Raw genomic sequence first — 22,657 nt, forward strand, 5'->3', positions numbered from 1 at the left:
GCCTATTTCTGATTCGTCAAACTCGTTCTCTGTCCAGTTTTGTTCCCTTGCTGGCGAGGAGTTGTGATCCTTTGGAGGAGAAGAGGCTTTCTGGTTTTTGCAGTGTTCAGCCTTTTTGCGCTTGTTTCTCCCCATCTTCCTGGGCTGTTGTAAATCTGATTTTAACAGTTTTGATTTAAAATATATTTGATTTTAAAAAACAATTTAAAAATAATCCTTAGAAGCTTTGTTTTGATTTATTAGTGTTTATGGACATGTACCACAGAAAGCCTTCTGTGGTTTTATTTGATTGTAAGAATTAAGAGAGCATGAATCAAAGCAGTCAAAAGTGAGTGGTATTGTAAGTACACCCATCTTTTTTGTGTTAAGATAGATGTCTTTGTTTTACCTTGCAGGTAAGAAAGAGAATGATTCTTATTTGTTGAAAAGGACTCAGGGACATCCCTTCCATGCTATTTCTTTTCATTAACCACTTAAAACATTTCAGATTTATTATTAAACATCTAGAAATTCATGGCATTTGAGAGCAGAACAAAGAGTAGTGTTTATGATAATTGCCCCCTTTCCCCAGGCATTTATGGTATTTATTTTACACAGACTGTATCTTCTGCATGGGCTCTGCACTTTCATAGGTGTTTGTGTGGAAATTGAGAGGATGTAGCTTTGTGGAAGAAATCAGGAAAAGAAGAATGTTAAACCATTATAGCAGTAGTTCTCAAATTTTAAGTTACACCAGAAAAATCCGGAGAGCTTCTTATAACACAGATTCCTGGCCCCCCAATCCTATTGTCTCATTCAGTAGATCTCAATATGAAACCGGAGAATATGCATTTCTTGCAAATTCCAGGTAATGCTGATACTGACTGACTTCTCTCTTAGAAAGTTAAACAGCAGAGATAAGGATGAACCAAGAAAACCAGAAGAAAGACTTCATCAGGAAGTGAAGGCAGGTTAGAAATGTATGAAACAGGGAATAGGACCCTGGCAAAATGGGGCCTAGTTCAGGAACTCCTATCCTACCTCCCAAAAAATACAATCATAAAGCATTCTTTTTAATTTTTTTTAAGTTTTATGTTTACATAGTCTCAAAAATCAGGTCGTATCAAAGCATTAAAAGCATCATTGCCTTGTCTCATCCCTTCCCATTTTTGTGTGTTTGCTTCCCAGAGGCAGTCATTTTATAAAACTAAGTCTTAAATCCCATGTTCAGATATTCAGGTGGGTACATCAGACACAGGAAGTATTTGGGCATGGTGGCATGTTAGCTGCTTGTGATTGGTTAAAGCTTGACTGTGATTGGTTGAAACTGCCATTTGTTACAAAATTAGCTTGCAGTTTGTTACTTAGGACAGCCTCAGGCTAATGGCCTCCTGCTTATTTAACAGACTGTGTGGTGGCAAGGTAATTATTATCTCTGAACTAAAGGTGTATTGGTTCATAGTTCCTTTTTTGAGACGGAGTCTTGCTCTGTCGCCCAGGCTGGAGTGCAGTGGCCGGATCTCAGCTCACTGCAAGCTCCGCCTCCCGGGTTCACGCCATTCTCCTGCCTCAGCCTCCCGAGTAGCTGGGACTACAGGCACCTGCCACCACGCCCGGCTAGATTTTTGTATTTTTAGTAGAGACGGGGTTTCACCGTGTTCGCCAGGATGGTCTCGATCTCCTGACCTCGTGATCCGCCCGTCTCGGCCTCCCAAAGTGCTGGGATTACAGGCTTGAGCCACCGCGCCCGGCCTGGTTCATAGTTCTTAAAGGTGTATCGTTCTTTTTCTTTTAGGTGTAATAATTCATTTTTTTTTTTTTTTTTTTTGGAGATGGAGTTTCACTCGTTGCCCAGGCTGGAGTGCTATGGTGCAATCTCAGCTCACCACAACCTCCACCTCCTGGATATAAGCGATTCTCCTGCCTCTGCCTCCTGAGTAGCTGAGATTACAGGTGTGCACCACCACGCCCGGCTAATTTTGTATTTTTAGTAGAGACAGGGATTTCTCCATGTTGATCAGGCTGGTCTCGAACTCCCAACCCCAGGTGATCCACCCCTCTCGGCCTCCCAAAGTGCTGGGATTACAGGCGTGAGCCACTGCGCCTGGCCGGTTCATAGTTCTTTTATACAGCTATGATACATTCATGCCCCAAGTCATCTTGAGTAGTTGTGTGAACCGTGCACACATCACACACACAGTGAATAACTAGTGGTAGAGATTTGAAGTGAAACTGATCTACCAATGTGGGGATGGAGGGATGATAGACTAATGCAGTTTTTCAGTTCCATCAGGTCCATCAGTGGATGGAGGATGATGATAGACATAATTGATTTGTTTTTCTAAAACCAGCCGAGAGGGCACAAAAGAACCAGCGGGTAGGCAAGGGTAGGAGCAAAACTGCAAATTTATTTTGGTCACCTAGCTTCAGGGAAGTAGGTGGGTAGGGAGAGGTCTGTCGGCCTCCGGCAAAGAAGGCCGACAGAGTCCCCCGGTGGAGCTCTCGGGCGGGGTTCCTGATACAGTCCCGACATCCCGACAGGAGTGGGGCTGGGAAGTCCGTACGTGGCGTCCGTCCGGAGCGGCTTTTCTAGGAGTGAGAGGGCAATAGGCGGGGCACGGGCGTGTCGGGGGGCGTTCTGCAGGTGCGACCAGGTAAATCTTAGTCTCTTCGGATTGACGTCACCTGGTGCATGCCCGGTTGGTCTGCACCTTCCCGGGTGCCAGCTGCATTTTCGCGCCCCGGGGGAAAAGTTGGTGATGAAGAACCCGGAAGTGCGCCATCTTGCCTCCGTCCAAACAGTCCAACCTTTTATTGATAATAGTGATAAGGGGCGCCGTGGTCTGTCTGGCTACTTCCTGCTGTTAAGGGGCGTCATTAAGGTTGGGGCCCATGGTTGGCATTTGGACGTACGGAATCTTGGCACGGAGAAATTTGATCAAAATGGGGACAAAACATAAAATAAGGCACAGTATTAGTATAGGAATGAGGAATGGAAGCATTTGTTGGAATATAGGTAAAACCCAGAGGGATGGTCTTGGCAAGGCTGGGGAGTATGAGATAGTTAAGAAAATTTAGTAAGTTTGAGGCGAGTGGGGGAAAGTTGAACTGATTTCTCGGCCTAGTAAGGGGGTAGGGCATGAGGGTATAATGAGGAACGAGTGTGCAAAGTAGTTTTTGGCCAGGCAGCAATTAAGGAGTGGAGTTTTTCATGGAGTGGATGGCTTTCCGTTTACTCCTACTACAGAGATATTGGATGGAAGGCTAGGTCCAGAGAAGGACGGCAAAACAGGATAGGTAGCCTCGCTGTTGATTAAAAAATTGTCTTACCCGCTACCAGGAGAGTTACCCGCGGCTCGGCGAGGGTGATGGGGGTCCCCGGGTCTCGGCACCTTCAGTTGTCGTCGTCCAGATGTAGGAGCTGGAAGGAGCTCCCAGGATCCTGCGAAAGGGGGGGTCATGTGGAGTGGCGGCCCCTGTTCTCAGGGTGGGGCAATCAGACTTCCAGTGTCCTCCCTGCTGGCAAGCAGGGTAGGGGGTTGCTGGTGGACGAGGGTTAGGACATTCACTGGCCCAATGTCCTGATGCCTTGCACTTACAGCAAGGCTGCGTTGGGGCTCGGGGACCTTGCGGACACCTGTTGGCATTGTGTCCTGCCTTGCCGCACTTATAGCAGGCTTGTTTTGTAGCCTTGGAGTCTGCGGGGTGCGTGCTCTCTGGCCTGGGGTTACGACTGGGCTGTAAAGCCGCTGCTAGGAGCTGTAACTTCTGTTCGAGGCGAGCCTGCCGTCTCCTCTCTGGAGTTATAGACCTTAAAGGCTAATTTAACTAGGTCTTGTATTGGTGCCTGAGGACCATCCTCTACCTTTTGAAGTTTTTTACGAATGTCACGAGCTGATTGAGAAATGAAATAAGACGCCAAAATGGTGGCCCCTGTGAGGGAGGCCGGATCCAACCGGGTATATTGGGTTAGAACCTCAGTCAGCCTATTTAAGAATGCGGCTGGATTTTCTTCTGGATTTTGAACTAAATTCCTTTATGTATATGGTAGGATTAGCTGAGAAATCACCTAAACGCTTCTCAATTTTGGAAAGATGGGCCAGTGAAAAAGGGACATGTACTCTGACTACCCCCTCTGCCCCAGCTACCTCTCGCAAAGGCGCTAACACTGTAGGAGGGTGTGGGCAGAGATAGGGGACTCTAGGTGGCCGGCTGAGGACATGGAAGGGGGCACGGGTGCGAGCGGGCTACCAGTCGATGAGGAGCAAGGAGGAGGAGTCTAGGCAGGAAGGGAGAGGGTGGAGAGAGTGGGGAGAGAAGGAGGAGTATAGGGCAGGTCGGGATGAGAGCGTAAGGCCCAAAAGCCTTGTATGTAATTAATTTCAGACCACTTGCCTAGCCGCTGGCAGAAATTGCTGAGGTCGATCACGCCACAGTGGAAAGGAAAATTAACCGCTTCCTCCTAAGGTCTTGTTCGAGCTGTAAGGTTTTCAAATTGGCTAGGAGGCACCCTAAGGGGGTGCTCTTTGGAAATTTGGACTGGGGGGTTTCCCATTTGTTTCCTCTTTACTTACACAGTGAACACAATGGAAATGGAAGTGGATCTCTGCCTGGCTTCAAAGCGTCCTTTGGAACCAGCAGAGACAGACTGGAGGCTCATGGAGCCAAAGTGGAGATCACCTTCAGGCGGACGTCTCTGTCCTGAACGGGTCTCCCGAGCCACTTGGTGGCTCAAAAGTGGACCTCGGACCTGCACAGGAGTTTTGGCCGAGGGAGGTAAAGAGGAGCCAAGGGCACTTACCCCAGAGAGGCCGTGAGAGTGAGGGAAGCGGGTCTCAGGTCCTGGTCCATCTGCGGCGTGGGAGCAGGAGGAGGTTTCTCAACCCTTAGAGGCCTGAGGAGGGGGTCTCCTCCCGGGTTTCGGCACCAACTGATTTGTTTTTCTAAAACCAGCCGAGAGGGCACAAAAGAACCAGCGGGTAGGCAAGGGTAGGAGCAAAACTGCAAATTTATTTTGGTCACCTAGCTTCAGGGAAGTAGGTGGGTAGGGAGAGGTCTGTCGGCCTCCGGCAAAGAAGGCCGACAGAGTCCCCCGGTGGAGCTCTTGGGCGGGGTTCCTGATACAGTCCCGACATCCCGACAGGAGTGGGGCTGGGAAGTCCGCGCGTGGCGTCCATCCGGAGCGGCTTTTCTAGGAGTGGGAGGGCAATAGGCGGGGCACGGGCGTGTCGGGGGGCGTTCTGCAGGTGCGACCAGGTAAATCTTAGTCTCTTCGGATTGACGTCACCTGGCGCATGCCCGGTTGGTCTGCACCTTCCCGGGCGCCAGCTGCATTTTCGCGCGCGCGGGAAAAGTTGGTGATGAAGAACCCGGAAGTGCGCCATCTTGCCTACGTTCGTCCAAACAATAATGAAGCAATATTTATTATATAAACAAAATTACATAGTGAACTGAAACTATAGGAAAGATGGCAAGATAAACCTATTAGGGAACACAGTTTGAAATGATGTGTCATGGCTGTGATGAAACTTAATGGAAAACAATAGCTTGGAGTTCTTTGAATATCACTTGCTCTTTGAAAGATTAAACCCCCAGCACTTTGGGAGGCCAAGGCGGGCGGATCACGAGGTCAGGAGATCCAGACCATCCTGGCTAACATGGTGAAACCCCATCTCTACTAAAAAAATACAAAAAAAATTAGCCAGGCCTGGTGGCGGGCGCTTCTAGTCCCAGCTACTTGGGAGGCTGAGGCAGGGCAATGGCGTGAACCCGGGAGGCAGAGCTTGCAGTGAGCCGAGATCACGCCACTGCACTCCAGCCTGGGAAACAGAGCGAGACTCCCTCCCAAAAAAAAAGAAAAAATTAAACCATAGCTGGTTGAAAAGCAAAGAGACAGTGTTGCCTTGAGAATCATCTTCTAAAAGCAACAGTTTTTGTTAACAGTTTTGTTAGATTTATCATCTTTTGAGAAAGTGTACACATATATGATAGCTGCATTTTATTCTTTTCAATAAAAATAAAAGTTAAAAAGTCGATGTAATTTTAATGGTGCAGTTTTTACATGTGTACAGAGAAAGGAATAGAAGAAGGTATAGACAGCCTCAGAACTCCTTTCAGGTTAAATTTTTTAAGAGACCAGATTACACTTGTGTTTATACTGACAAATTTATTGACTTCAGATCAATTAAGGTATCTCAAAGGATTTTCCTTTTTTTTTTTTTTTTGCTTGTTTTCATTTTGATTACCAGTTAGCATTCCCTTAGCATGTTTTTTAGAGGTATTTACTTGAAAATCAACATTTGACTTTCAAATGTGGAATTAAAGGGACTTTGCTGCCTTTTTAATAATACTTTTTTTGGGATTGAAGAATTTAAATGACTAGGTGAGATTTTGTAAAATGGTATAAAGGAGAAATAAACACCTCCAAATAATCATGTTTATGCTAATCCTCACTGAGTATCCTCATTTTCTTGGGATAAACCCGGATCTGAATTCTGATATTTAAATTTGCAAGCTCATCCATTCAAACTTGTTGAAGTTGTATGTGTTTTTGTGAAATTGAAGAGGTTAATATGCAGACTCCAAGGCTAAATTGGCAGTTTGCCTTGTAAAACAAAAATTGTCAGATGAATTGTGAATACAGGTTGTAGCTGGTCAGCACAGATTACACATTTTATTCTCTTCCTTTTTTCTTTAATAAGTAGATATCAGTGCCTGGTATTAGACAGTGAAGGCATGTGGTTGTCTTGGCATGATCCTATGTCTTTAGGACTTTGCTGTCAACATCAACAATAAGAACTCTATAAAAAACTGCGTGGAGTGCCAAGGGAGCATAGAGGCAAAGCTGGGGCAGGGGTACAGTTGTCCTCAAGAAAATGACATTTGAACTGAGTCTTGAAATCTTATTCCATGAAGTAAATAAGGACATTCCAAATAGAGGGAATATATGGCTGCTGATGCATGGATGGGTATAGAATATTTGGGAATGTAAACCAGCAACTATCTGAGACAAGTCTCAACCAATCAATTTAGCAGTTTTTTGTCAGTTTTTTGTTAAGGACATGCTCGTGAAACAAGCCTCAGGAGGTCCTGACATCATATGCCCTAGGTGGTTGGGCAACAACTTGGCCTTATACATTTTAGGGGACATAAGACATCTGTAAATACATGTAAGACGTACACTGGTTCAGTCTGGAAAGCTGGGAGAACTCAAATTGGGGAGGGTGGGAGTTCCAGGTCATAGGGGGATTCAGAGATTTTCTGATGGGCAGTTGGTTGAAAGAGTTTATTTAAAGACCTGAAATGAATAAAAGGGAGTGTCTGGGTTAAGATAAGGGTTTGTGGAGAGGAAGGTTCTTGTTATGCAGATGAAGTCTCCTGATAGCAGCTTTTGGAGAGAATAGATTGTAAGACAGTCTGTTCTGTTAGTTTTAAGGTTTCCGTTTTAATGTTAATGCTGGTCAGCTGTGCCTGAATTCCAAAGGGAAGAAGGTATGATGAGGCATGTCTGACCACCCTTTCCCATCATGGCCTGAACTAATATTTCAGGTTTACTTTAGAATGCCCTTGGCCAAGAGAAGGGGCCAGTTAGTTGGCAGGGAGCTTAGAATTTTATTTTGGGTTTACAGGAATTATAGGTAGTTTGTAATGATGCTGGTGACATAAGGAGCCAGATGAGAGACCTTATAGAATAGTAGAAATAATAATCGCCATCTAAAAGTTATTCATTCAGCATAGAACAATGCATAATGGATTTTATGACTAAACTTAAAATGGATTTTATGTACTTTTTCCACTATAGTGTCTTGCTCAGGACATCAAAATACTAATTTGATCTAGGCACTTTCTTTCTTGACAATGCTTGATAAAATTTTATAACTTTCAGTGATTTTTTTTTTCTTTTCATGCCAAGGCAGTTAAAGACGAGTTAGGGGGGATTTACATGTAACCACCTGATACGGTTTGGATTTGTGTCCCCACCCAAATCTCATGTCGAATTGGAGGAGGGGCCTGGTGGGAGGTGACTAGATTATAGGGGCAGATTTCCCCCTTGCTGTTGTCATGATAGTGAGTTCTCACAAGATCTGATGGTTTTAAAGTGTGTAGCACTTCCCCCCTTGGCTTGCTGTCTCACCTATGTGAGACATGTGGAAAAGGTGCTTGCTTTTCGTTCATCTTCTGCTATGATTGTACATTTCCTGCAGCCTCCCAGTCATGTTTCCTGTTAAGGCTACCAAACTGTGAATCAATTAAACCTCTTTTCTTCAAAAATTACCCAGTCTCAGGTAGTTTTTTTAATAGAAGTGTGAGAACAGACTAATGCACTACCCAATGTGTTCACCAGGCCTACTGCCTAGACAGAGCCAATTTATCAAGACAGGGGAATTGCCATAGAGAAAGAGTAATTCACACATAGTCGGCTGTATAGGAGATGAGTTTATTATTATTCAAATCAATCTCTCCAAGCATTTGGGATCAGGGTTTTTAAGAAAAATTTATTGGGTTGGAGACAGTGAGTCTGGAGTGCCGATTGGTTGGGTCAGAGATAAAATCATACAGAGTTGAAGCTATCCTCTTGCACTGGGTTGGGGGCCCACAGATCAGATGAGCCAGTTTATCTGTTTGGGTGGTGCCAGCTGATTCAAGTGCAGGGTCTGCAAAACAAGCACTGATCTTGATAGAGGCAGGAGGCAGACAAATGCCTAGGTAGATAAGGAAGGGTCCCTGGAGAATCTCTGACCCACCCACAAGTGTTTTGTTTACACTGGACTTTTTTGTGCAGGTAAGGGAATACCTGCACAAGATCTTCCCTGGGCATGCCCACAGTGAACTAGAGGCCCACATGCACTGGGGGGAATGGGGTGGAGCTACCAGGAATTCGTGCTTTATGCAGGGGAGGAGCGTGGTTTCTTCAGCCCATGTGTGAGAGCCCTGGTATTCAGTCTGTGAGGTGGGAGCTTGCTGGTGGGACCCCCTCTTTTTACCTAATGAATTCTGCCCTCGTCACCCTTCAGTGTATTCACCTGCCTAATTTTTCCTGGTCATGATACAAGAACCTGGATTTAGCTGAACTAAGCTTAGAGCAAAAACTCCTGCGTCAATCTTAAGTTTCACAGTAGTGATATTATCCTCAGGAGCAATTTGGGGAAGGTCAGAATTGTGTAGCCTCCAGCTGCATGAGTCTTAAATCATAATCTTTTGGCTAATTTGTTGTCCTACAAGAGCAGTCTAGTCCCCAGGCAAGAAGGGGGTTTGTTTTGGGAAAGATCTGTTATCTTTGTTTCAAACTATAAACTAAATTCTCCCAAAGTTAATTGAATCCTGTGCCCTGGAAAGAAATAAGGACAGCTTGGATGTGGGAAGCAAGATGGAGTTGGTTAGGTCACATCTCTTTCACTGTCCCAGTTATAATTTTGCAATGATGATTTCAATCCCTTGCTTTGGGTTTTATAACACCTTAAGATGTGGGCCAGTGAAGATGGAAAAAGTGTGACAACTGCTCTAACTTCTTCCTGCTAACTGGGGGTGTAACTGGGATAGGGGTTGACTCCAAGGTGAGAGGTTTCATACACTTGGCTTTTGTGTTTTCTTCATGCCTTTTACATTTTCTATTATGTTACTTTGTTAACTAATTTTTGTTTCCTCTTCTTTAGCCCATAAATAAATATCCTGTTCATTTCTTATGTGCTTATATTCTCCTTTAGTGAGTGAGCTATCTTATTTGTTTGATATTTTAGTTTGATTACAGATGTGTAGATTCTGGGTAACGTGAAATGTGATTGTGATAATGCTACACTCTTTCATTTGGTTAATTAGAATAACAAACAGAAGATAACTTGTAAGACATTAGAATATATTTAAATTTTCTGTTAAAATTTGCCTTTCAGGGCTAGGTGCAGTGGTTCACGCCTGTAATCCCAGCACTTTGGGAGGCTGAGGCAGAAGGATCACCTGAGGTCAGGAGTTCAAGACCAGCCTGGCCAACATGGAGAAACCCTGCCTCTACTAAAAATACAGAAATTAGCTGGGCATGGTGGTGGGTGCCTATAATCCCAGGTACTTGGGAGACTGAGGCGGGAGGATTGCTTGAACCTAGTGAGCTGAGATCACCTCACTGCACTCCAGCCTGGGCAACAAGAGCGAAACTGTCTCAAAAAAAAAAAAAAAAAGTATTAATATCATGATTGTCTGCTTTGGATCAGTATTACTCCAAATTGAACTGCGAAAGTACTGTCAATTTAATATATAACTTTAAAAATATTTGATTTGATGTAACTCACTTGATGTTAGATTCCCTTGGAGATATAAGAATTATGCAGATTGCTATACATTTTTTTGATGCCAGCTATAATGTAAATAATTTGTTATAAAACATACTGATTTTATTTTCTCAATAAATTGGGAATTTTCTAAACAGATTACATCAAAATAGAATTTGAATGCATCATGTCCTTTAGTTTATATAATTGTTTTTTAAAAAAAATATAGAATTAACCTGCATTACAGGTGAACAGGTAGTTAAAAATCTATTGCTAAATGCAGTTTTTCTGTAGAGTGAAAAGAAAAAGCCTGATTATAAAAAATGTAAAAAAAAGAAAAAGAAAATTACAGTTTTGAACTCTTTACGTTTTTAATGTCTAGGAGTGAACTTTTTCGTTCTGTTCTTAACTTATTACAATTTAGTTGTTTTTAATGACTGATAGTAAAATATTTGGAAGATTTTTTCAAAAGCTTTTTTTGAGTTTTGTATATTAGCTTTATAAGCTGTTTTTTGTTCCCCATCAATTTTTAAATCAGTAGTGTATATACATTCTTATCTAACTGGATCGTTGTCACCCTTAGGTATTATATTTAAGCTTATTTTCTTGCTACTTTCCTAGAACCCATCCTCATCTCCATTGAGGTATAAGTGAGTAAGGTAAGGAGTTGGCCAGTTACTTTTTTTTTTTTTTTTTTTTGAATATAACAGCTTTAGTGTGGCGTCATTGATGCACAGTGAACCACACATATTAATGTGTACACTTGGGTGAGTTTTAAAATATGTATACACCCATGAAACTGTCACCACATTCAAGGTAACAAAAATCTATTACTCCAGAAAGTTTCCTTGTGCCTCACTGTATTCTAATATTACTAAAGAATAAATTAAAGGTCATATATAAAACATAAAATGTACAAATAGTCCATTCACCTAAATGATCAGGAGAATGTATTTTTAAAATTAGTTTCATGAATACATTTTTAGATGAAGTAAAATAAGTTATGTAATATTACCTTAAGTACAATGCTATTGTTGTTTCTGGGAACTTTTGGATGAATTTCATAAACAAGAATGTGCTTATTTTCTGTGCTGACTTCTCATTTCTGACATTATGACATTTGATTTGTAAGTTTCCAATATCACGGACATACAGAGTTTATAGTAGACAAATGTAAAGAATATTTCTGAACTAGGTTTTCTGTAACATTTCCTTATTGCTTCCTTAGCCAAAAACTTTCTATGTTCTTGCTTTTTTTTTTTTTTCTTTGCTGTGCTGTGTCACAACTAACACCTTTTTTGCTCATCTCTGGGAGTCACAGGTGAATCTTGAGTTTGGTTTACAGAGGAACCTGGGGAATTTGACTTCACAGAGGCTAAGCTTCATGGCCACCTGGGAAATTCACTTGTTAGTGACACTAATGTTACTTTCTATTCTTTGCACTCTGTGAATCAAAGTGTTTTATATTACAAGTGTTTGTGGGCTAAGAAATAGCATGTATAATCTATCATCTTTGACTCGAAAATCATAAAACCTCGTCAGAATGAGCCCAAGAAACCAAATTTATTGTCATTGCCAATGTAGGTTCTTTTTTTTTTTTCTTTCTATAATATATTGTGTATTAATGACTTGGGCAGATGTGCTTCAGATCCCCAAAGTGTCTTTGAATTTAGCTATTGTAAATTCAGGTAACTTTCAGGCTTCTTGTGGAGAGGGGTGTTTTGGTTTTTGCTCCTCTAGCAGGCATGATATTTTTCATAAGTTCTCTAGGGAAAGCTTGACCAAATGCTCCTAACTTAAGTTTGTTGGTTCAGTGTTGCTACATAAAATCTTACAATAATTGAATAAATTTTGGGGGAAAGTTACCTTTTTCTTTCCTAGATAATAGTTGGATGTCTCTTTGGTTGTTTACATTGAAGAATACATATAATTGTTCAAAACTATAAAAAAATTACTGTCATTTTAGGTGTCCAGGAAGTTGTGAGAACAGTAGCACAATTTACGCCTATTTTAAAGGGAATTTAAAATTCTTGTAATTCAAAAGAAAGGCATCAGACTAATTCTGATTGTGATGGCATTTTTATGATTTAACCTAAAAGCTTTTTTTATGCTATTAAGGAAATTCTTTGTATATAAAGTATTTAAAAAGTCAAGTTTTTAATGGGACAGATGTTATATAGTTTGGTATTTTCTTGAACTCTATACAGTCGATGAGTATCTTAAAAATGCTATTTTCATAAAATGTTTTAAACCATTTCGTTTTAGTATTAAAGGAGGCCCATGATACATACTTTCCTAAATAAGAATAGCCTTTTGTGAGGCAACTAATTGTCTTTATTTACAGAGCTTGACAGTTTAGATTTTCATATATCATTAGTTCTTTTGGGCCATTTAGTTTGAATTTTGTTTTAAAAAACACAGATAAGCAAATACTAGATATGTGATTAAAGCTTTGTGTTCAAATTACATTAATTACAGTCTGCAAAATCGCTTTGATCTCTGCTGTTAAGGACAAATGAAACACTGGAGCTGTAATTTCCTTATCCCCCAATTTTTCCTATAGCTATTCTTTAATTTCTTTCCCTTTCATTTAGTTAGTTAAATAATATTTATTATAAAATATCAAAACAGTACAGAGTTGAGGTGTTCAGAACAAAATATGAAAAACTATTCAGAAGTTTCTGGTCATCCTTTCAGCCTCTGTTTAAATTTGTACATGTTTTGAAGCATATACAAATGGCATCTATACATATTTTGCAAGTTGATTATTTCATGTGGGAAGCTTTTCATGTCAGTACATGTTTGACCTTGTTCTTTTTAACTATCGCATGCTTTTTTGTAGTCTAGATGAACTAGATAGTTAATGTGAGCAATCCTTATACCTCTTTCTATATGCATGTATTTTTTCAGGGATGAATGGGTCCAGTATCTTTTCTGCCTTCATAGTCCTGTTACTCAGAGTCCTCAACTCTCCGAAATCCATTGTTTTCTTGGTTCTTGTCTTTCTGTGACTCTATCACCATTCCATATTCAAATCCCATTCTCTTCTTCCAACACTGTTCATTGTTGGAATCTTAAACTGTGGCCCAGATTTGTTTGTTGAACCAGTCAGTCTCAATTTTTGTATGTCAGTTATATAAGGAATTTCATGCCACTTTGGTTCTAGCCTGTGGGGAGATTAAATTATTTACATTATAAATAAAAATATTAATGGTACACAAAGTGAATTATTTAATAAAGGTTCACCAGCTATGTGCTAAAGCGACAGTTCTGAAATCCCATTGTTTTGGTGAGGAAATTACTGTGAATCTATTTAAAAATGATTTTGCTATGTTTTGGATTTTAAAAATGTATATTGTAAAAAATTATTATAATAAGATGTTTAAGAAATATTTTTAGAAACAGAAGAAAAACTACTGGTAAATCAAGGCTTTATCAAAGAACTTTAAGTGGTCCCCTTTTGGAGATTGGTTTTGTGGAAGACAATTTTTCTACAGGTTGTGGGGGATGGTTTTGGAATGAAATGGCTCCACCTCAGATCATCAAGCATTATATTCTCATGAGGTGCACATAACCTAGATCCTCTGCATAAGCAGTTCACAATAGGGTTCATGCTTCTGTAAGAATCTAATGCCACTGCTGACCTGACACAAGGCAGAGCTCAGGTGGTCATGCTTGCCTGCTTCCTAACAGGCTATGGACTGCACCAGTACCTGGGAAGCTTTGTTGGAAAGAAATATCAAACCCATAGTTGAAAGTGAGAAGTTACTGAAATAGTTTTAGTTGAATGTTTTTAAGTTATATATGAATGTGTGTATGCATGTGTATATATACATTTTTTTAATTAGAGAAATCTCAACCATATACAAATGTAGAGAAAATATAATGAACCACCTTGTACCTGTCACTCGACTTCAACAGTTATCAACTCATGGCCAATCAGGTTTCATTTGTACCTCCACTTACTTCTCTTTCTCCCAGATTATTTTTAAATCACAAACATAAAATTTGCCTTCAATATTTTAATGTAGACTCTTTAAAGTCATGACCATACTATTATGTCACCTCCAAAATTAGAAATAATTTTTTTTTTTTTTTGAGATGGAGTCTCGCTCTGTTACCTCGCTGCAAGCTCCGCGTCCTGGGTTCACACCATTCTCCTGCCTCCGCCTCCCAAGTAGTTGGGAGGACTATAGGCGCCTGCCACCACACCAGGCTAATTTTTTGTGTTTTTAGCAGAGACAGGGTTTCACCATGTTAGCCAAGATGATCTCGATCTCCTCCTGACCTCGTGATCCGCCTGCCTCAGCCTCCCAAAGTGCTGGGATTACAGGTGTGAGCCACCGCGCCTGGCCGAAATAATTCTTAATACCAAACATCCAGTTTTTAAAGTTTCCTGATTCTTTTTGTTAGCAGCTTTTTTTTTTTAGATGGGGTCTTGCTCTGTTGCCAGGCTGGAGTGCAGTGGCACAGTCTTGGCTCACTGCAACCTCCAACTCCTGGTTTCAAGCAATTCTCCTGCCTCAGCCTTCTAAGTAGCTAGGATTACAGGCACATGCCACCACACCGGCTAAGTTTTGTATTTTTAGTAGGGACAGGGTTTCACCATGTTGGCCAGGCTGGTCTCGAACTCCTGACTTCAAGTGATCCACCCAGCTCAGCCTCCCAAAATGCTGGGATTGCAGTCATGAGCCACTGTGAGCATTTTTGTTCAAATAAGAAATAAATAAATGTATTATAATTAGTTGATACACCTGTTAAATCTAAAATTCTTTTTTTTTTTTTTTTAGCTGAGTTAATTTTAGACTTACTGAAGAGAGTTGCAAAGATAGTACAGGTTCCCTATACCTTTCTGTGCTACTTCCCCTGTTAATAGCCTACGTAACCATAGTACTGTTATAAAAACTGAGAAGCTAACATGGATGCAATGTTATTAACTAAACTACAGAGTATATTCAGTTTCACCAGCTTTTATAGGAATTTTTTTTTTTTCTGTTCCAGGGCCTAATGCAAGATCCTGCATCACATTCAGAGCTCCTTAGTTTCCTCTAATCTGTAATAGTTCCTTCCTTTTTCCTTGTCATTGATGGCCTTAAAACTTTTGAAGGGTACTGATCAGTTATTTTATAGAGTGTCCCTTAATTGAGGTTTATCTGATGTTTTCTTATGATTAGATTGAGGTTGTGCATTATTGGGAAGAATACCATCAAGGTGATACATCCTTTCAGTGCCTAATTATCGGGAAGTACATGAGGGCAGTGTGACTTATTATTGGTGATGTTTACCTTGATCATTTCATTGAGGTGGTATCTTTCAGCTTTCATCACTGTAAAGTTGCTATTTTTCCTTTATTACTTCTGAGACTGGGGTTGTTAAGTAGTTTTTCATAGTCTGAATCATGCTGATTGCATTCCCATGGTGATGTTTAACACTTAGGTCTCTTGTGTTTCCTGTAAATTGATAATAGATGTAGAGGCTTATTAGGTGTATGTTTTGTTTTTTTGTTTTTTGTTGTTTGTTTTTGGTAATATGTACTTCTATCAGGAGGCACATAATATCTGGTTGTTTCTCTTTTTATGTTATTTATGTTTTTTAAGGGATGAATGGGTCCAGTAGCTTTTCTGCCTTCATAGTCCTGTTACTCAGAAATGTTTACTTGAAATGGTTTATTTAGTTTGATTCTAAATGCTGTTAAGAAGCAATCTAATATAGTTCATTTCTATTCTTTAAAAACATCTGTATAATAGATAAATGATTTTTAAAATTTTATTTAAGTTATAGTTTGTTTTCTTAATGTTATTAAACTGACAAGTTTTTTATATTTTAATTTTAGGTTTGGGGGTACATGTGAAGGTTTGTTGCATAGGTAAACTTGTGTCACGGGGGTTTGTTGTACAGATTGGTTCATCACCCAGTCATTAAGCCCAGTATCCAATAGTTATCTTTTCTGTTCCTTCTCCCACCCTTATGTAGGTGTCTGTTGTTCCCTTCTTTGTGTTCATGAGTTCTCATCATTTAGCTCCCACTTAGAAGTGAGAATGTGTGATGTTTGGTTTACTAAAAACTAAGCACTCCTCTTGCCTCGGCCTCCCAAAGCTGTGGGATTACAGGTGTGAGCCAGTGTGCTCGACCATACTAGTAATTTAATAGTATCAATTTGATTCAGACTATAAACAAGTTTAATATATAGGTAGAGAATTAGAGTACAGTGAAGGCACAGCTGGGCCTCAAAATATTTGATTCTTCTATCCCTGACAAACTGATACTATAGCTTCTCTGCCTTTTCAAAAACTAGTGGGAAACAGTATAGCATGAAAGTTAGTTTTTTTCTACTAGGAGACTTTAAGACTGTTTCTGTAGTTCACTGCTGTATTAATTTCCTGTGTCTGCTGTGATGAACTACCACAGCCTGACTTAAAACAATGGTAGCGTATTCTGGAGAGGCCTAATTAAAGAGTGAGAGACTCTAGGGAAGAAATCCACATCTTTTAGCTTCTGGTGGATCCAGGATTCCCTTGAATTATGGCCATATCACTCCAAACTGATTTTTTCTTCATATCAGGTTCTCCTCTGTATGCCTAATTTATCATACCCTCTAAGAATACTTTTCGGGACCATCAGTATAATCTCATCTCAGAATCCTTAATCACACTTGCAAAACCTGTAATATACATATAAGGTAACACAGTTCCAAAGATTAGGACTTGACATCTTTTGGGGACACCATTCAGCCCACTGCACCTGCTCTCAACATACTCTAAGTGTTTCTCTTCGATGGCTTTGTGCTACTTAAAGCAGCTGCTTAACTTATCCTGAGGAAGCACTGCACATTCTCTTTGGTTCAAGAGAGCAATCATAGGAATCTTCTAACTTTCAGGATAGCTTTATTCCTAGAAGCCAGCATGATAACAGTTTGAAACCAAAGGATGCTGTTAATGTGTAGTGTAGTATTTTTCTGTTCTGAGTCTTTTCCCTCCAGGTAGATATGTTTGGCAGGGTGACCTAGTCAAATTCACATTTTATTGCTGCTTCTTACCTATGTCTGGACCACCTCCATATTGTGGTCCTGAAGTTTTTTTTATTTTGGCCATTCTTCTGTCTTGCCCGGAAAAGAATGCTGTTGCAAGTACATGGAATCAAAGACTAGTAGGTAAATGGGTGGTGTATAGGGGGACGGTTGGGATTTTTTTCTGTTTCCTTTTCGTGACAGTCTTTCTAGAACCCAAGATGTTCATTCATTGATTATTTCTCACACATGAAATGTATTTCTGCTTTCCATAAGAAACATTATTCCCATAATTATTATAAATTATACCCTAAGTGAAATGTGTTCTGAAATTATATACAAAGTTATAAAAATTTTCAAAAATGGGAAAGTTATGTATTCACCACTCAGATTTAACCAATATTAATATTTTGAAATATTTAGATCACTTTTTGAAAGTAAATAATATTAAAAGGTACAGCTAAAATTGCATTCCCCTTTTTACTCCTCAGAGGTAATCAGGATCCTGATGTTGGTTGTTTCCATGCTTGTTTTTATGTTTTGTACATTTGCGTATATTTGTAAATGATAAATATTTTTTTAACTTTTTAAAAAAATTTTGCTTTATTTTTCTACAATTTAACTATCATATGCTTAGGTATAGTATTTTGTATTCTCCTTGGAACTTGCTAAGCTTCTTGAATTTATGTTTCCTTAAAATACTCATTAAAATTCATAAAAATTTATAAAAATAAGATACCCGCCTGGGCGCAGTGGCTCAGACCTGTAATCCCAGCACTTAGGGAGGCCGAGACCTCAGGAGATCGAGACCATCCTAGCTAACATCGTGAAACCCCGTCTCTACTAAAAGTACAAAAAAAATTAGCCGGGCGTGATGGCGGGCGCCTGTATTCCCAGCTACTTGGGAGGCTGAGGCAGGAGAATGGCCTGAACCCAGGAGGCGGAGCTTGCAGTGAGCGGAGATCACGATACCTCTGCACTCCAACCTGGGTAACAGAGGCAAGACTCCATCTCAAAAAAAAAAAAGATACCAATTGAAATTTATTTTTCTTCTAAGGTAGTTACCTCTTTTCTTGGATTCCACTTAAACTTATGATAAATCTTTTGGCATTGTTTAAAACTGAATAATTTCTGTTGCTGTATTTTCAAGTTCATGAATCTTCCCTTCATCTCCAGTCTACTATTAAGTGACACTTTAAAAATTCTAGATATTGCATTTTTGAGTTTTCAAATGTATTTGGTTCTTATAATTCCTCATTCTCTGCTGAGATTTATCTGCCCATTTATGATTACCATATTGTCTTTTACATACATTTATGGTACCTGCTTTAAAATCTGTTTCTGCTAATTCTAATGTCTGAATAATCTCAGGCACTGGTCTGCATTGATTGCCCGTTGTCTTGACTGTAATAATTTTGAATTTTTTTCCTGGACACTGTAAATGATACATTGTAGAGACATTATTCTAGATTTTTCTTCACCCAAACGGAAACTCGGTGGCCATTAAATAACACCCTCTCCTACCTCCTCCCAGCCCTTAGTATTCTCCATTCTTTCTATGAATTTGCCTATTCTAGATATTTCATGTAAGTGGAATCATACAATGTCTTTTTATGTTTGGCTTCTTAGCATAATGTTTTCAAGGTTTACCCATGTTGTATGGATCAGAACTTCATTCTAAGAGTGATAAATATTCTACTGTATGTCTATACCACATTTTGTTTATCTACTTGCTGGTGGACATCTAGGTTATTTTCTGAATGTCATCTATTTGTGAATATTGCTGCTGTGAACATGGGTATACAAGTATGTGTTTGAGTTCCTGCTCTCAGTTATTTTGATATATACCTATGTGTGCATTTGCTGGATCATATGGTAATTCTGTGTTTAACTTTCTGAGGAACTGCCAATCTTTTCTGCAGTGGCTATGCCATTTTATATTCTCATTATCAATGTATGAGGATTCCAGTTTATTCATAGCCTTGCCAACAACTGTTATTTTTCTGGGGTTTAAAAAAATTATTATAGGAGACAACTTGGTGTGAAGTGGCATCTCATTGTGGTTTTGATTTACACTTTTCTAATGACGAATGCTTTTGAGCATCTTTTCATGTACTTGTCCATCTGTATATCTTTGGAGAAATGTCTATTCATATGCTTTACCCATTTTTACATTGGGCTATTTGTCTTTTAGTTGTGGTTCTTTATATATTCTAGATAATAAACCCTTTTCAGATATGATTTGCAATTTTTTTCTCATTCTGTAATTTGTCTTTTCACTCAAGTGTTCTTTGATGCACAGAAGTATTTAATTTTGATACTGTCCAATTTATCTATTGTTGTTGCTTGGGCTTTTGGTGTCATATCTAAGAACCTATTGCCAAGTCAAAGGTCATAAAGATTTACCTCTATGTTCTCTTCTAGGATTCTCATGATTTTCACTCTTGTGTTTAGGTCTTTGATTCACTGTGAGTTAATTTTTGTATATGGTAGAAGATGGGGGTCCAACTTCACTCTTTTGCATGTGGAAATTTAGTTTTCCCAGCACCAGTTGTTGACCAGACTATTCTTTCCTCCATTGAATGGATTTGCCGTCTTTGTCAAAAACCAGTTGGCTATACATGTAAGGATTTAATTCTGGACTCTCCATTCTATTGGTGTTACATATCTATTCTAATGCCAGTACCACACTGTTTTGTTTGATATTGGGAGTTGTGAGTCCTCTAATTTTGTTCTTGTTCAAGATTGTTTTTGCTATTTAGAGTTCCTTACTTTATCAACTTTTCCATTTTTGCAAATGAATACTTCCTTAAAGCCTGCTTTTTAGATTTTATTTTTTGGAGACTCATCCATGTTGATACGTAGACTTACAGCTTATTTGTTGTGACTTTATTATCATCTGAGTAAATTTCAGTGTATTTGACTTTTCTCCTATTGAAGTACAATTGTTTCCATTTTTTTTTGTTTGTTTTGCTTTTAACAATGAACATTCTTGTGCATGATACTTGTTCACGTGTTTGGAGACATTTTAGATTATCAAGACTGGGAGAGGGGCGTTACTGCCATCTGGTGGTCAGAGACAAGAGATGCTACTAAACATCCTACTATGCAGACTCCCACAGACCCATCCCCACCCCTACCCCCCAACACACACACAAAATAGTGCCAAGGTTGAAAAACCCTGCTTGCTCTGAAGCGTATAGAAGTGGAATTGATAAAACTTGAGGTGTTTTGGTCTTAATAAGTGGATTTCTGTAAATCATGGAAAAATATTTTCTCCATAGGTTTGGAATGTTTGGAATTAAAGTTGCTCTGTCTATGCTGCCATTCCAGCAATTACAAGCAATTTAGATATCTCAAGACAGATTAGGTAGCAGCATTATCCAGAGTTAGCCAGTTCATTCACTTTAACTTCATGAACTAAAATACACTGGTACTTTGTCTAATTAAAAGATTAATTTTAGAGTGAGTTTCAAAACAGTGGCACTTGTGCAGATGGGGATAGTTGGAATATTAGGCTGAATGTACTTAGTTTTTCTTGACACAGATGGTTGTTAAATATTGAAGGCTTAAAGGTTTAAGAAGTTTCTCTCTAGTATGTTTTGAATTAGAATGGTAATTGAAGACATAGGAATGAATTTAGACTCACTTGAAAAGATGTATTACATGTCACAGTAGAATACTGTGCTGACATAAATAGGATGAAAGCATGTCCTTTGCAGCAGCATAGATGCCATAATCCTAAGCAAATTAACACAGGCACAGAAAAATAAAATTTTAAGTGGGAGCTAAACATTGAGCACACATGGATGTAAATAGGGAACAATTGACAGCATGGACTACTGGAGGGAGGTATGGGTTGAAAAGCTATCTGTTGGGTACTGGACTTACTCTCTGGGTGACAGGATCTGTACCCAAAACTTCAGCATCATGCAGTTATTCCCATGTAAGAAACCTGCACATGTACCCCCTTGTATCTAGGGGGTACATGTGCAGGTTTAAAATAAAAGTTGGGGGGAAAAAGACGCATGGTTCCTGTTTGAGAATCTATTGAAAGCTATGGCCCTAGAAATGTCCATACTTGTGTAAATACAATTTTGCGTATGGTTTGAGGTGGTTTATGCATGCTCCTGAAGCCCATCCATGGACTCACCACTCTTATGTCCAGGTTAAACATTTTGCTAAAAGTTGATTAAATCGTTTAAAGTGCTAAAAATAGATATATATGAAATTGTCAATGAATTGTATCTTCACAACTATATTTATGTTTTCCTAACCAAATGCTTCTACATTTAGTGATGAGGAAAAATAGGTGACTAAGAATTAGACTTCAGGTCCTCTAATGTTAAATATTATTTAAACTTTACATCTATAACATTCATTCCTTATCTTTTTAGGTATATGCAACAGTGTTATCGCAACAAGCTAACGAAAACAGACAAAATTCAACTGGAAAAGCATGTTTTGGCACCTTCCTCCCAGAAGAAAAACTTAATGACTTTCGTGATGAACAGATTGGACAGTTGCAGGAGCTGATGCAAGAAGCCACAAAACCCAATAGGCAATTTAGTATTTCTGAGTCTACAAAACCAAAATTTTAGTTCATACGACAAAGCTTAACAAGACATGCAAAAATTTAGAACCCTTACTTTAACTGTCATTGGTTTTTGAAATGTATTATTTAAGCTTTGAAAATGCCTGTTATTAATGAAATATTCTCTTATTTTGGATATTATGAATGCAACAATAGGTGAATCAAGATCACTAGTGACAATTGAAAGAATTACTGGAATAATAGCACTTGCTGTATGAAATTCGATTTTGGAACTAAACGGGAAATAATGGATCTAAAATGGACAGATTTCTAGAATTTTGCTGAAAACATTTTAAAATGCTATTCTCATCCAACCATATTAGCCTTCTGTCTTTTCTTTAGCTTCATCAAGTAAGTATGTTGTGATAGTGATAGATACAGAATTCCAATAAGGTTTTTTTTTAAATACATTGTCATTTTGAACATTTCATCACTTCTACTTTAATAATACATGATTTTTCTTCTGAATGTCTCTTCTCCCTGCATCACTGTTCATTCACAATGAAAGGTTAGGGAGAAGCTTTAAAATTCACTATTTTACTATCATTTGTATAATAGACTATACAACGTCTAATACATTTCCTCCAGTGTTTGTTTATTAATAACAGCCCCTGAAATAATGTGTACCTTGAGACTCTGATTTATCAGCTAATAGTTGAGGACATTACAAATCAACTTAACTATAAGAAACTTCCCTAAGATCTTACATTTAAAAATGGTAACCCCATTTACAACATAAAATGTGGATTTTCAAAAATATTATGCTAAATGACTTATATCTTTAGTTATTGAAACCTGATTCCCAGTGTGATACTATTA

General features: G+C 39.1%; 1 protein-coding gene across 1 annotated transcript in view; it reads left to right on the plus strand.

The window, feature by feature from the left end:
- SDHAF3 (succinate dehydrogenase complex assembly factor 3) overlaps positions 1-22,408 on the plus strand; it is a 73,137-nt gene extending 50,729 nt beyond the window's left edge. The window contains exon 2 of the mRNA XM_010363286.1: positions 21,642-22,408. Within this exon, the coding sequence (XP_010361588.1) occupies positions 21,642-21,845 (204 nt within the window). The 3' untranslated portion in view covers positions 21,846-22,408. The remainder of the gene's footprint in view (positions 1-21,641) is intronic.
- The last annotated feature ends 249 nt before the right edge of the window (positions 22,409-22,657 follow it).

Source organism: Rhinopithecus roxellana, chromosome 6 (genome assembly GCF_007565055.1).
Source record: "Rhinopithecus roxellana isolate Shanxi Qingling chromosome 6, ASM756505v1, whole genome shotgun sequence".
In the NCBI taxonomy this organism is placed as follows: Eukaryota; Metazoa; Chordata; class Mammalia; order Primates; family Cercopithecidae; genus Rhinopithecus; species Rhinopithecus roxellana.